At 25.2% G+C, this 12558-nt stretch overlaps 4 protein-coding genes across 8 annotated transcripts; 2 read left to right on the top strand and 2 right to left on the bottom strand.

The window, feature by feature from the left end:
- The first annotated feature begins 1107 nt into the window (after positions 1-1107).
- On the top strand, positions 1108-6411 carry LOC102671767 (focadhesin). 2 transcript variants are annotated; one of them, XR_004151272.1, is made up of 9 exons: positions 1108-1687; positions 1771-1839; positions 1931-2085; positions 2174-2371; positions 2492-2940; positions 3024-5211; positions 5290-5605; positions 5750-6213; positions 6271-6411. XR_004151272.1 is itself a non-coding variant. In XM_031513118.1 (8 exons), the coding sequence occupies exons 1-8, from the start codon at positions 1634-1636 to the stop codon at positions 5900-5902; spliced, it is 3582 nt and encodes a 1193-aa protein (XP_031368978.1). In that variant the 5' UTR covers positions 1108-1633; the 3' UTR covers positions 5903-6411. The 2 variants fall into 2 exon arrangements, 1 of the variants encoding a protein (XP_031368978.1); XM_031513118.1 differs by having other exon boundaries at positions 5750-6411.
- On the bottom strand, positions 2701-7461 carry LOC102671908 (uncharacterized protein C1orf43 homolog). 3 transcript variants are annotated; one of them, XR_422559.2, is made up of 5 exons: positions 7207-7461; positions 6744-6900; positions 6444-6663; positions 6052-6326; positions 2701-2950 (listed from the first exon to the last, which is right to left on the bottom strand). XR_422559.2 is itself a non-coding variant. In XM_006621115.2 (4 exons), exons 1-4 carry the CDS (start codon positions 7363-7365, stop codon positions 6134-6136), a joined length of 729 nt encoding a protein of 242 aa, XP_006621178.1. In that variant the 5' UTR covers positions 7366-7461; the 3' UTR covers positions 5742-6133. The 3 variants fall into 3 exon arrangements, 1 of the variants encoding a protein (XP_006621178.1); XR_422558.2 differs by lacking the exon at positions 2701-2950 and adding an exon at positions 5724-5963 and having other exon boundaries at positions 7207-7459; XM_006621115.2 differs by lacking the exon at positions 2701-2950 and having other exon boundaries at positions 5742-6326.
- A 39-nt stretch (positions 7462-7500) lies between these two features.
- LOC116186310 lies at positions 7501-9181 on the bottom strand. The gene is made up of 4 exons (XM_031513123.1): positions 8709-9181; positions 8217-8615; positions 7907-8091; positions 7501-7826 (listed from the first exon to the last, which is right to left on the bottom strand). Exons 1-4 carry the CDS (start codon positions 8838-8840, stop codon positions 7532-7534), a joined length of 1011 nt encoding a protein of 336 aa, XP_031368983.1. The 5' UTR covers positions 8841-9181; the 3' UTR covers positions 7501-7531.
- A 383-nt stretch (positions 9182-9564) lies between these two features.
- On the top strand, positions 9565-11486 carry LOC102672124 (protein immune deficiency). 2 transcript variants are annotated; one of them, XM_006621117.2, is made up of 5 exons: positions 9565-9735; positions 9994-10004; positions 10255-10635; positions 10722-11024; positions 11103-11486. In XM_006621117.2, the coding sequence occupies exons 3-5, from the start codon at positions 10305-10307 to the stop codon at positions 11138-11140; spliced, it is 672 nt and encodes a 223-aa protein (XP_006621180.1). In that variant the 5' UTR covers positions 9565-9735; positions 9994-10004; positions 10255-10304; the 3' UTR covers positions 11141-11486. The 2 variants fall into 2 exon arrangements, with proteins under 2 accessions (XP_006621180.1, XP_006621179.1); XM_006621116.2 differs by having other exon boundaries at positions 9572-9735; positions 10722-11029; positions 11103-11377.
- Positions 11487-12558: the final 1072 nt, after the last annotated feature.

The following is a 12558-nucleotide window of genomic DNA, read 5'->3' as shown; positions in this document are numbered from 1 at the left end:
AAAAAAAAAAAAAAAAAAAAAAAAAAAAAAAAAAAATAAGTGAACAAAAGGGATGAAAAACAATGGATTGTATGGATTGTATAGGCTGTAAAGTGTATTTGCTTTTAAACAAAAATTTAATATAGATTGTTAATTGCTAATCATGCGGAAAAAAAGGAGCTGTCTCCAATGGTCAAATATTATATATACGTTCGGGTATCGCAAATTTTTCGCATAACGATTATCCTTGCGTTATCCATTCAAATCGTACTGGTGAAAATCTTATTCAGTGGCAATAAATTTACCACGTATTATAACGAACGATTAAGTTTTAAATCCAGATTTTTACCCTCTTTATGTTTTAAGTAGCGCCTTTTTTTTTTTTTTTTTTTTTTTTTTACGTTTTATTATCATTTCGATCTCATCGCTAAAATCGGTTCGCTCGACATAGTATCGATGTTGAACTTGTTACTTCCTCGCAACCTAAATGAGATACAAATGTAATTAGCAATTGGAGACAATCTCCTAAGGATATATTCTAGCGAGTACTATTTGCCACAATGTTGCATAATCCATTGCAAAAAATTCTCAAACGAATAAATTAAATGACGACATAAGACGGACTGAAATATTAACGTAATGTAATAAACAAGGACCCGTATTCTCGTCTCCATTTTTTTAGAATGATAAAAATAGTGAGTCGTTACGCTTTATATATTATACACATACTGAATATATAAATATACGAGTAACAATACGTACAGAAGCAAATACAGAAATGCAGGCATCTTGTCGTTAAATTGTAAGATATTGTGTTCAAACTCCAGAATGTAATCTGACCCCTTCCTCAGACTACTATACATATATTAATTATATTGTGCACTATGCTCCAACTTGTCCATACGAATAAATATATTGGAAATCTTACTATTATACAATATCCCTCGATCGGTATGTTCTCCTTTGACAATTTCACGCCTTTTCAAATTTCTCTCTTGTCGATTAATAATGACATATTATCTTTTTCCGTTTTTTTTTCTTCTTTCCTATTTCAAATATTTAAATAACATATATATATCATAAATCCATTATAATCTATTCATATATATTATTGTAATAATAATTTCTTATTATTATTAATATTTCTACAATTTCATGCATAGTTGTACAAAAAAATATCATATCTAATTCTATTTGAGAACCCTTATGAAAAGTGGCATTGAAAGTATGTGTTCGCAACGACACGATATGTATTTATTCTTTCCATATTATTATTCTTAACCGTGCGAGAGATGTAATCGTGCTCTTTTAAAATTTCTTTCTACAATACATATGTTCTTAATATATAAATAGTATAAATAAATTATTCTTATTTTCATATTATAAATGACTGTAAACTACGAATAATACATGTTAACACGTATTATTACAAAATATGTTTTAACGATACAAGGTTATGTTTTATAACCTACTCATATGCACGCGACAACTTCTATTATTCCTAATATTTATTAATAGTATTGTTACTGTGGAAGTAGCAATAATATTTTTAGCGTAATGAAACATGAATTTTATCGCACATTTTCTTTAAGGATAAAAATATGTGAAATTAATACGTAAAAGAATTTTTTTAAACCATATTTAACTTTACAAGATGAATGAAATAGAATATAAATTAGAATCTACGAATCCTGTTTTAATATCACACGTGAGTTATTTCTTTCTTTTCTAACTTTTAATTATTTATCTTTTTTTCTATTCATATCGCTGTTCCAATACATTTTTCTACAGGCAACATCCAAACTGTTCGAATCCATAAAGAAAAAAAAATGTGATCGAGAGACGGATCATATATCAAAGGTAATATCTAAATATCATTCATTCGATTAATTCACTTTTATCTTCAAGTTCTATTAGGTTAATTGTTCCATAAAATTCGTTAATTAAACAGATAGCTGAATTTAAATTATTACTATCAAAACGAGACAGTACAAATGTCACGCTTAGCATATCAGCCTGTCAAGCATTGATTGCTTTGGTCGAAAATGGATTATGGGATATTAACGAGGCATTATCTACTTTTACCTCGAGCATCTCCTCCATAAAGTATAAAAATTAATTTCAAATCTATAATATTTCTTATATCTTTTTCTTTGACATTGTAAAAAAATATGCATATAATTATACATTATAGAAATTATATGGTTGCCACTACAACAATAAGTCATTTATTGATACTGGATTTAAAACGCGATTCAAAAAATAAAATTATGTATCCATTTACTTTACACACGCCACAGCATCCGTTTATAAGCATTTTAATTCGAGATAAACGTAGCTGGCAGACTGTATTAAGTCAAATAACATTTATTATGAATCATCAAGATTATAGGTATGTATGTATAGAGATATATATATATATATTTGTATATATAATTGTTCTGCATACTTTTATATTTAAAAAAACGCGCACGTATGTTTACATGCGTATAAATGTATATAAAATTTTCAGAATTAAAGAAAATAGTATAAAAATGCTACGCCCTGTATTTTTATATATTTTATGCAATCCTTTGTTGGATTCTATGGATTGTTGCATGCAACAAGTTTGGCAATTGTTAATTAGATCGAAATACGATACAAATGTACAGACAGAAGTTTTACTTTGGTTGTGCACGACAGAAAGTCATTCTTGTATAAATACAAATTATAGAATTTTAGAACTTGCAGAGAAAGCTTTATCAGAGAAGGATAAAGAACATTGTACCGCTTTATTGCCAATGATCGCATCTTTGATCATACAATTATTAAAAAAAGATTCTGATCCAAGATCGAATTTCGATGTTATATTAAATATTATAGACTATTGTGATAACTATATTGGAAATCTTATGTTGATATTGATGGCAGAAGTAATTACTTTATGTCCGGCTATTTATTTGTACAACGCTTTGCAAATATGTAAGTATCTCTAAAAAATAGAAAAAAATTGTAATATTTTTGGACCATTTCTCTAAACACTTACATAACATATTACATTACAGGTATGATGATAACAAAGAAAATGTCTTATGATGATATATTTTTTAGCGCTTTGAAGGCATCTGTGATAAAATGGATGGCATATCCATCCGTATTATGTTCCGAGGCATTAGATTTAGCAAAGGATTTAACGAACAAAATATTCACAAAAACGAACTTAACCTGTAACGTAGAGACGTTACTTTCAAACAAACTTTTTACGGTATTCAGTCATTCCGATTCATATATTCAATTCTATTCAGAACTGGTGATGCATTGTTCGAATATTTGGAATTCGAATGACATTTTATCCTGGTTAAGAAATATATCAAGTGTACCCGTTTATTTAAAAGACAAATGTAAATTATTGATATCCGGTCTTCTCTTACAATCAAACGAACCTTTAATAGTCGAATTATGTTGTAACATATTGGTTGATGTCAGCAGAGAAACAAATAGTTTTGGCTCGCACGTACTTTCTTTGATATTGCACAAATTAACCAAATGTAAAAGCAGTACGGAGACAAAATGTTTACTAGCGGTTATACCTGAGCTTGTAAGTACAAAAGAAAATGTTCCAATTATAAACCATACATTGAACATGTTGTTGAACGGTGAAAAACAATTGAAATATTTTATAATCGAATTATATCTTAAAACATTGAAAAAAGAACCAAGATGTTACAGATTCGTTTCCGCCGCGATAATACAATTGATGAAAAACGATTATTCTTGGTATTCGGATGCAACCTGCGCTAGAGCTATGAAATATATTTGTGAGAATTGTCCCGAGCATGGCGAAAATTTGGTACCATTGTTGTCGCAAATATTAAATCGTTCAACGAACACGAATGGTGGAACTGCGAGTGCACTCGCACTTGGATGTATTTCTATACTTTGCAAGGCATCCGTAATAGATATTTGTTCAACGTGGAGAGTACTAGCTCCGAAAATGGAAAAAGAGAAACGTCCTATCGTCTTGGAAAGCCTATGCGAATTATTTGCCGACGCTGCATTTTACACACCATCGCAAGGCCTTGAAGAATACGATCGCTTGATCGATAATATCATATCGAAATTGTGGACATACACAACATCTAATGATATAAAGGTAATCAACTCTGCACTCAAAGCCCTAGCTTCGTATCGTTTGGAGCAATTATCTTTGAAAACACTACCGTTGGAATTTAGATGTAATCTCGTATTACCTGCAACATATGCGAAAACTCCAGTCGACGCGATTAAAAAACCAGAAGATATATTTCCCTATATACCTGGTACTTGTTGGATACAAATGCTTCAAAATATAAATAAAACTGTTTTACCGACAGCTGGAAATCTTTTAATATCTTTTGTGACGGAAGAAGTAAATAGTTTCCGATCTGGCATTTACGTTTGGCCCCAAGGGGAACCGCAAAACTTTAAGTATTTGCCAGAAAAAAGCGTAATCAGAGCGATTGGTGAATATTTGAGGAAATGTAACAAAATTGATTCAAATAATCATCGTATTATTACGGAATGTTTACGAATATTTGCTCACAAATATCCGAAACCATTGCCCAATATTAATTGGAATTTTCTAAAGAACATGCTTGATCTGTCAAGCGAAACAAAACAATATATTCTTTCCATCGTGTGTCATCATGCAACGATATCTTTATCTGCTAAATCTTTTATAGAGAATTATCTATCGATGTATAAAACAATAAACGATACAGATTTTAATTGGAAAAACAATGAACACTCTGTGTTATATTCGAATCTCGAAGATTTGTGCCAAGCTGTACAACCGAATATCATTAAACCGTTTTTAGATATAACGTTGAAACATGTAATTGAAAAAATGGATGTCGGTAATAAAAATTCGATAGAATTGTTCCATTCTATTATGTATTCGTATGCTCAAACGTTAAAAAATCCAGAAGTATGTCATGCTAATTCTACATTACTTTCTACGATATTAGAGGAACTTTTGGACAAAATAGATTTAACGTGCGATCAGTTTTATTCTTATTTCGCAGCAGCATTGGAATTACCAATGAAACATTTAGAGAGAATGACATCTCCTAAAGTATGGTGGGAAACAATACCAGGTAAATTGAAAAATGCAATCGCGATCAGAGGTGAATTGGTTTTAAAGAAACATAATTCCGAAGCTTCTTTAACATGGTTGAACGAAATCATCGATGAAACTATTGCCTCTACATTTAGGTAAGATTTCTGATCAAAAGGTCTATCATATAATTTTAAAATCGCAAATAAAAATATATCTTAATATTCTTATTAAAGTGTGCAAATATATTTCCTAAAAATTATACGAAATGTGTTGATCAATATGCAAATTGAAAGATCCAGTTTAAATTGGATTCTCGATCTTATGACACAAGTTCAAGGATTTTTTATGGAATCACAGCAAAATCATTTTGATAAAATACAATTCTATTGTGATATTTTATTCGTCTCTATTATTAGTTTATCTGGCATAGATTCCATGTTAATGAAAGAAGATTTATTAATTAAATCGCAAAATATTAAAATAAAATTATTTCCTCAAGCTCTAACAATTATTTTTGAAAGACAGGATTGGAAGTATGCAATTCCACAGGTATTTACGATTTATTTGTATATTATCGTATAATTACGACCGAATAATAATTTAGCAATTTAGCAATTGAACAATTTTTTATCTAATAATTATGTAAGAATTAAAAATTAATTAAAAATCTTTTAATAATATTATACCTTTCAGATGATGGAATGGTTAAATTACATGAGAATGAGTAATATTTCTAGTTCGTATAAATCCACATTTCATCGAGCATTAATTTGTTTAAGACATAATTCCTATTATAAAGATGTATGGACTAAATATTTATCGATTAAAACAGAAATCGATATTTAATCGTAATCTGGTACATGTTAGACTGAAACAACTTCTATTGCAAAAAATCTGTTCGTAACAACTGCAAATTTAAGATGATACGAAATTAAAAGGAAAAACATATTTCTGGAATATTATTATAATAAAAATTAAATATGTATTTTACTTACTTGCAATTTCGTATAGTGTAGAAATTAGCAATTATGAAACAACTATTCGTCACATATGTTGTATGTGACGATTTTCATAATGCTAAACAGATGTTTCATTATTATCCAGCATCATTACCGTTAATGTATTTGGTCGTGAACCAGTCAATGTTTGATCTTCGGGTAATTTCATTTTAGGTTCTAATATATTCCTTTTCGTCTCAACATTTTTCTTTATAGGTGTACGACTTGGACTAGATTTTCTACTGCTCGGATACGATTTTAACAAACGGGCCCTATGAAAACATTAAGAACAATTTTTCATTTTTCAACAATTTGTATTCTATCATGATAAGTTGCAATAAATGTTCTAATTGTAAACTTCTTTTATAATTTAAAAAAATCATACTTACGCATCCATTAATTTAAGAAATAAACGGGTATATACTTGATATTCCTCGTCTCCAAATTCAGTTGGATCATGTCGTGCATGTTCATATAAATCACAGAATTGATGAATTAATCTTTGTCCACTTCCATTTAATGGAGTTGCTAATGTGGCAAGTAAATATGCTCGTAAATTCTCAGATGGATGCCTCCTTAAACAATTATCATATTTGGTAATTTCAGCTTCTACAAGAATGGATATATTGGAAATTAATCTCTATTTAAAAGTTTTATTTATCATAAAAAGTTTGTAGTAATGTAATTACCTAAAGTTTTAACATCATCCACTGCTTTTAATCTATAATAATGTGGTGGAACATGTCCTCGAGGAGTTAAAATAAGTCTTGGATCACTAATAAGTTGTGGCTCATATTGAATTTTTGGTATTACTTCTATCCGTCTTTCAATTTCCTTCTTCAATGACTAAACAATTAAAGATATACTATATTTTCATATATATACATCATATATAATCATTTATAATTTTTAATACATGTATGTGAACATACTACATAATATAAATGATATTTACTTATTATAAATAATTATAAGTGAATGCCATAATATTTTTAAAATAAATTAAAAAAAAATTTATATTAAAATAAAAATTACTTTTTCTAAAATAACTCTTATATATAAATATTATTAATTTTGAATGTCACTAATAATAAGTATAACGAAAAATATGTAATTACACATAAGTAACTTAACCTTTTCGATTCTTCATACCTTCCTTGCATCATGTCCAATAGGAATATGAGGACCACGACGTGATCGTAACGCGAATCTCATTATTTGTCGTTTTGCAAATATGAATAATAATAATATTGTTAAAACTCCGGCCGCAATAAATATCACTATTGTGACACCAGAGAGTTCTTCAGTCATGTTTACACCATTTGTATTTCCATTGAATTTCAAATCTATTACGCGCACGCGTAAAATCTCATGTTTTTTTCTATTTTTAATTATAATATCAAAGAAAAAATATATTTTATAATAAAAAAATAAAATTTATCATATATGATTTTTCATAATATACTGTTTATAATATTTACAAAGATAACATAGATTTTAATACATTTTGTATAGGTTTTTTAAATAATGTTTGATTAATATTTCCTATTTCCCATAGTAAATGTATTTGTTCATTAGAAAATTTAATATTTGATTTTATAAATGATAATACAAACTTTCCAAAATTTTTATCTTTACTAAAATCAGCTGCTTTTTCATGTAATAATTGTATAAGTTTGTTATTCATAGAAATATCTATTTTGGTAGAAATTAAAGTTTGTAAAAAAGAAATATGCCATAATTTTAATTCTTTTACATTCGTTAAATAATCCCTGTAAAAATCACTGAATTGTTAACATTTCAGATATTTTCAAAGTTTACTTAATTAATAATAGAATATAATAATACTTACGTTATAAGAACAATATACCTTTCAAATTCGAAAGCATTTATTATAGCAATAATAATTGTTGTATCTATTAAATCAATATTTAAGAGAGGAATAAAAATTAATTTCTGAATATCATCTGGAAATTTTTTAGTACACTCTATTAAAACAGATACAAGTGATCTTGTAGGTTCTTTTAAAGTAATAATCTATAAAAATATTAAAAAATATTATCAACTACACTTATAGAGTATTTTATATAATTAATTCTTTATATATTATTTAATTATTATTAATTATATTTTATATTTATAATTAATAATATAAATATCACCTTTGGTAATAATAAATGAGTATGAAGTATTTCTGCATATTTCATACGTTGTTCCAATGTCATATTATTCATGGTATAACATAAATTATATATACCCGATGTACTTAATTTTTTTTCCAAATTACAAATTATTTCCATAAATTCTATATCTGTTAAATTTTCTAATTGATTTAAATCCAATTTTCCATTAGGACACTCTAATCCTTCCAAGAGATATTCTGTTATATCAAATTTTGGTACATGTTCTTGTTTAGTATTTTTGTGAAAGGATTTGTCAAATTGTGTAAAATAAAATTGCGTGGATAAAAGTTGATCTGATGTCTCAGTTATAATATCACTACAATTTTCATTACTCTCATTCAATGTTTCTTCTTCATTTATATATGTTATTTCTGCTTTCTGAACCAAATATCGCAAATTTTATTATTATATCTCATAAATATAATATTCTTTTTAAAATATTGATAATATTAATGTTATAATAATACTAACCTTTCTATTTACAACTTGCCACCAAGGATCAGCCTGATTTATATCTTCTTTTAATTTTTCTTTAATTATTTTAAGTTTTTCCGTAGAATCTCGAGATAGTACATAATTTTTTAAAAAATTTTCCCCATTCATATTTTATTATTTTTACTGTTTTATCTATTTCTTGTAGCTGGTTCTTAAATTTAGCGCTCTAAATCATAGAGGGCGTACCAAAATCTCTAATTTTTTGTATGATTGGTTTTTTAAAACATAGAACATAAAATCTCATAAGATAATAGGTCTGTCAGTCTGTTCTGTATTTCATCTGTGGTTATGCGTCATATGTTAATAATGCATTCGCTTCTTTCATAAGCATGGAGTACTTACTTACTACTTAAGTAGGTAAGCAGATTTTTATTGAGTGACTATAATTAAAATATTAACGCGAAATATTAACTATATATAATATAATAATTATATGTATTGATAAATTTTTGTTTATAACAAATGTTATTATATATAAAAATGAGTGTGTATAATATTCAAAAATAAGAAAAAGATAGATTCGAGTTAAAAAGATTGTAAGTCTTTTTTCAACACTACATTAATTTAATTGTTTTAAAAAATGTTTATATAAAATAATATTTTTATATGCAAGTATTCGAATACTCTATATCATTTGAATATATAATAATTAATAAAAAAAAGAAAACTAACATCAAGTATAATTTTTAAAACCTGTTGCGCTTTTATGTTTTCTAGAAATGTAATAAATATTATTCGAAGAAAAGATAATTTCATTTGGAATATGATGTTTTTGAAATAATTTATGAAGGCAAATTAATATTAATTATTATTAATTTAAATTAAATCTAAATCAATTAATTTATCAAAAATGATAGACAAAAATAATAGCTATGTAATTATTTATCTATTCAATTTCTAAGTATTACTTATTGTTACTTAAAGATTATATGTTATATATAGAACCGGTTTTATTTCTGGAAAACCCAGATCATCTTGAGGTCATGGAAATCGTATTCATATGGTTAGTATTTTTAATCACATTAGAATTTTTTTCTGTTTATTATTTTTCTATTTTTTTTTCTTTTATAATTGATAATTATATATATAATAATATGATAATTATTTCTATACGTTTTTGTATCTTAGTAATTATAATAGTAAAATATACCGCATAATTAATTTGTAATTAGAATATATATATTCAAAAGAAGAAAATTAAGGGTTTTGTATCATAGAGATAAATAAAGAAAATGCTATTAAAATGTTATAAATTAATAAGAAAAAAAATGAGTTTCTTATCGAATTGTTCTTTTATATTAATACAATATAAAAAATTGAAATACATGTAATTATAAAATTATATCGAGCGTATAGTGAAGCAATTAAAATACTGATACACTCAATTAATTCATTTAATATTTATTTTTTTAAAAGTATATTTTATCTATTTTCTTATATTGGAAAATATATTTATATTTTTTTTTTTTTTAGTAGAAAATCGTTTTATCAAAAAATTTAATATTCATATAATATTTTTTAGAAAAACATAGAAAGATATTTTCTTTAAATGATATATAAATTTTAAAGAAAATGTCAATACTTTCGAACTTATCTCGTCGTTTTCACATGTTAACGACCGATGCAAAACCTGATCCGCCGCGAATACCGATTAAAGGATATACGCACAATTTAGAATCAATAAACGATGAAACAAAGAAATCCAATGCTACTAGAGAATCACAATTTACACGAAATAATATAACATCGGAAAAGAGCGATGCAATACCTGTCACAGGTGTTAATTGTTCCACTAAAGGACAACATCTGAATGATACAAAAAGTTCTACACATGATTCAAAAGAACAAAGAAGGCCGAATATTAAAACGAAAAAAAAACCAAAGCAACATAAATCTTGTAAGTGTTAATCACTCGTTTATTGAAAAAAAAAAAAAAATAGAATGTGTCAAATTTATTCATATCGAAGTGATTGTTTTTTTATTTTATAGCACACGTCATAAATTATAATATAATTAATTCGAGTGATGTAAAAATTGGTTCAAGAACTAGTTATATTTGTAATATTAATCAATTTTCTAAGAATAAGGCTGAAGAAGATGTAAGATCGAAAACTCGCCAAATGCCAATAGAAGTAGAACGTTTATGTACTTGCAGTGATGAAATTACTTTAGATGATATACTTACTATTAAGACTTATATTGGACATGGTTGGAAAGATGTCGCTAGAAAATTGCTATATTTGGATGGTCAAATTGAACAATTCGAAGAAAATTATAAATACAGAGGCATAAATGAAGTAAACTTGATTATAATGCTCATATTTTTGTTTATATCATTAAAAATTGTCATATTAATGGCCATATTTTTAGGTAATCTATCAAATATTTCTCGATTGGAAACAAGCTAATACAAAAGATGCAGAAATCGGTAAATTGATAAATATATTATGGACATGCAAAGAATATGATTGTGTGGAACAATTGTTATCCATTCGCAAAAATTCGATATAATGTTTCTTAATATGTGATATTGTATATATATATATATTAGATTTTTTAATGATTTATATTTTAGTCATGTTTAAAATAAATAATTGTTATATTTATTAATTATAAATAAAAATTAATTTTATTAATTAAATAAATATTTTAATCTCCTATAATTAGAAGAAAAAAATAAGATATATTATAAAATTATAAGAAATTAACTTTTTTGATTTATTTATTTTAATAAATAAATTATAAATATATATACATATATATAATATAATAATTGATATTAATGTCAATATTGATATCGATATATCAATGTTTATGAGAGTATCATTATCTCCATCGACTAAAATATATTCATGAAATATACATTATACCATTTATATCTGAATCATTATCGATTCTTATCTTATTCATATTTATTATTTCTAAATATTTAATTATTGTACAAGATATATATATCTTATTATATATTATCATATTGATCAATATTCTTTTCCGTAATAAAACATTTATCAGATAAAAGCTGAATATTTACAAAAAAAAGCACAATTTGGTAACATTTATATAGATAAAAGTAATAAATGTCGTATGAAAATCAAATTTTTTTTTAAAGAACTATGTATATTTCTCGTAAAATATTAAATGTATTATTATTTTTTATAAAAAAATATTTAAATATTTTTTCCAAAAAATCATTAATTTAAGAAATATTTAATTACATTAATTACATTAAATTATCTCTTAAATTAAATATTTATTTTTCATAGCATAATAGTTTTTTATAAATACGGAAACATTAATTCATCCATTAAAAAATGTATTATTTTATTTAAAAAATAAAATTGTATATTCTTTTATACATCTATCTAAAAAAAAATGAATAATGTCAGAAAATAATTTAAAATCATTTAATTTTTATTCAAAATATTTTTTAATATTAAATATTAAATATTATATATTTTTAATATTAAATTTCATGTATAAATTATATGAGATTTTTAAGATTAATCTTATTATACGAGATATCTGATATATCACTGAATCCTTCAGCAATTTTTAAATTAAATATGCAAAAGATAAATATTTTTAGAATAAGAAAATTGTTAAAAGAACGATTTAAAAAAATTTGAAACAATGACAATAAACAATATATAAATGGTAAATAAATATAGAAAAGATATACATGTATATAGAATGAGAATGAAACGAAATATGAGATACATTAACAACTGAAGCATATATTTGGAATATATATAAGGTGATAAGATAAGATGAGATAGAGAATAATAAATAGGAAATCGAATATTCAATGTTTTTTATTTTTTTTTAA

This window comes from Apis dorsata, unplaced genomic scaffold, assembly GCF_000469605.1.
Source record: "Apis dorsata unplaced genomic scaffold, Apis dorsata 1.3 scaffold_581, whole genome shotgun sequence".
Taxonomy (NCBI): domain Eukaryota; kingdom Metazoa; phylum Arthropoda; class Insecta; order Hymenoptera; family Apidae; genus Apis; species Apis dorsata.
The sequence above is the reverse complement of the archived record's forward strand: the minus strand, read 5'-3'. Positions and strand labels throughout refer to the sequence as shown.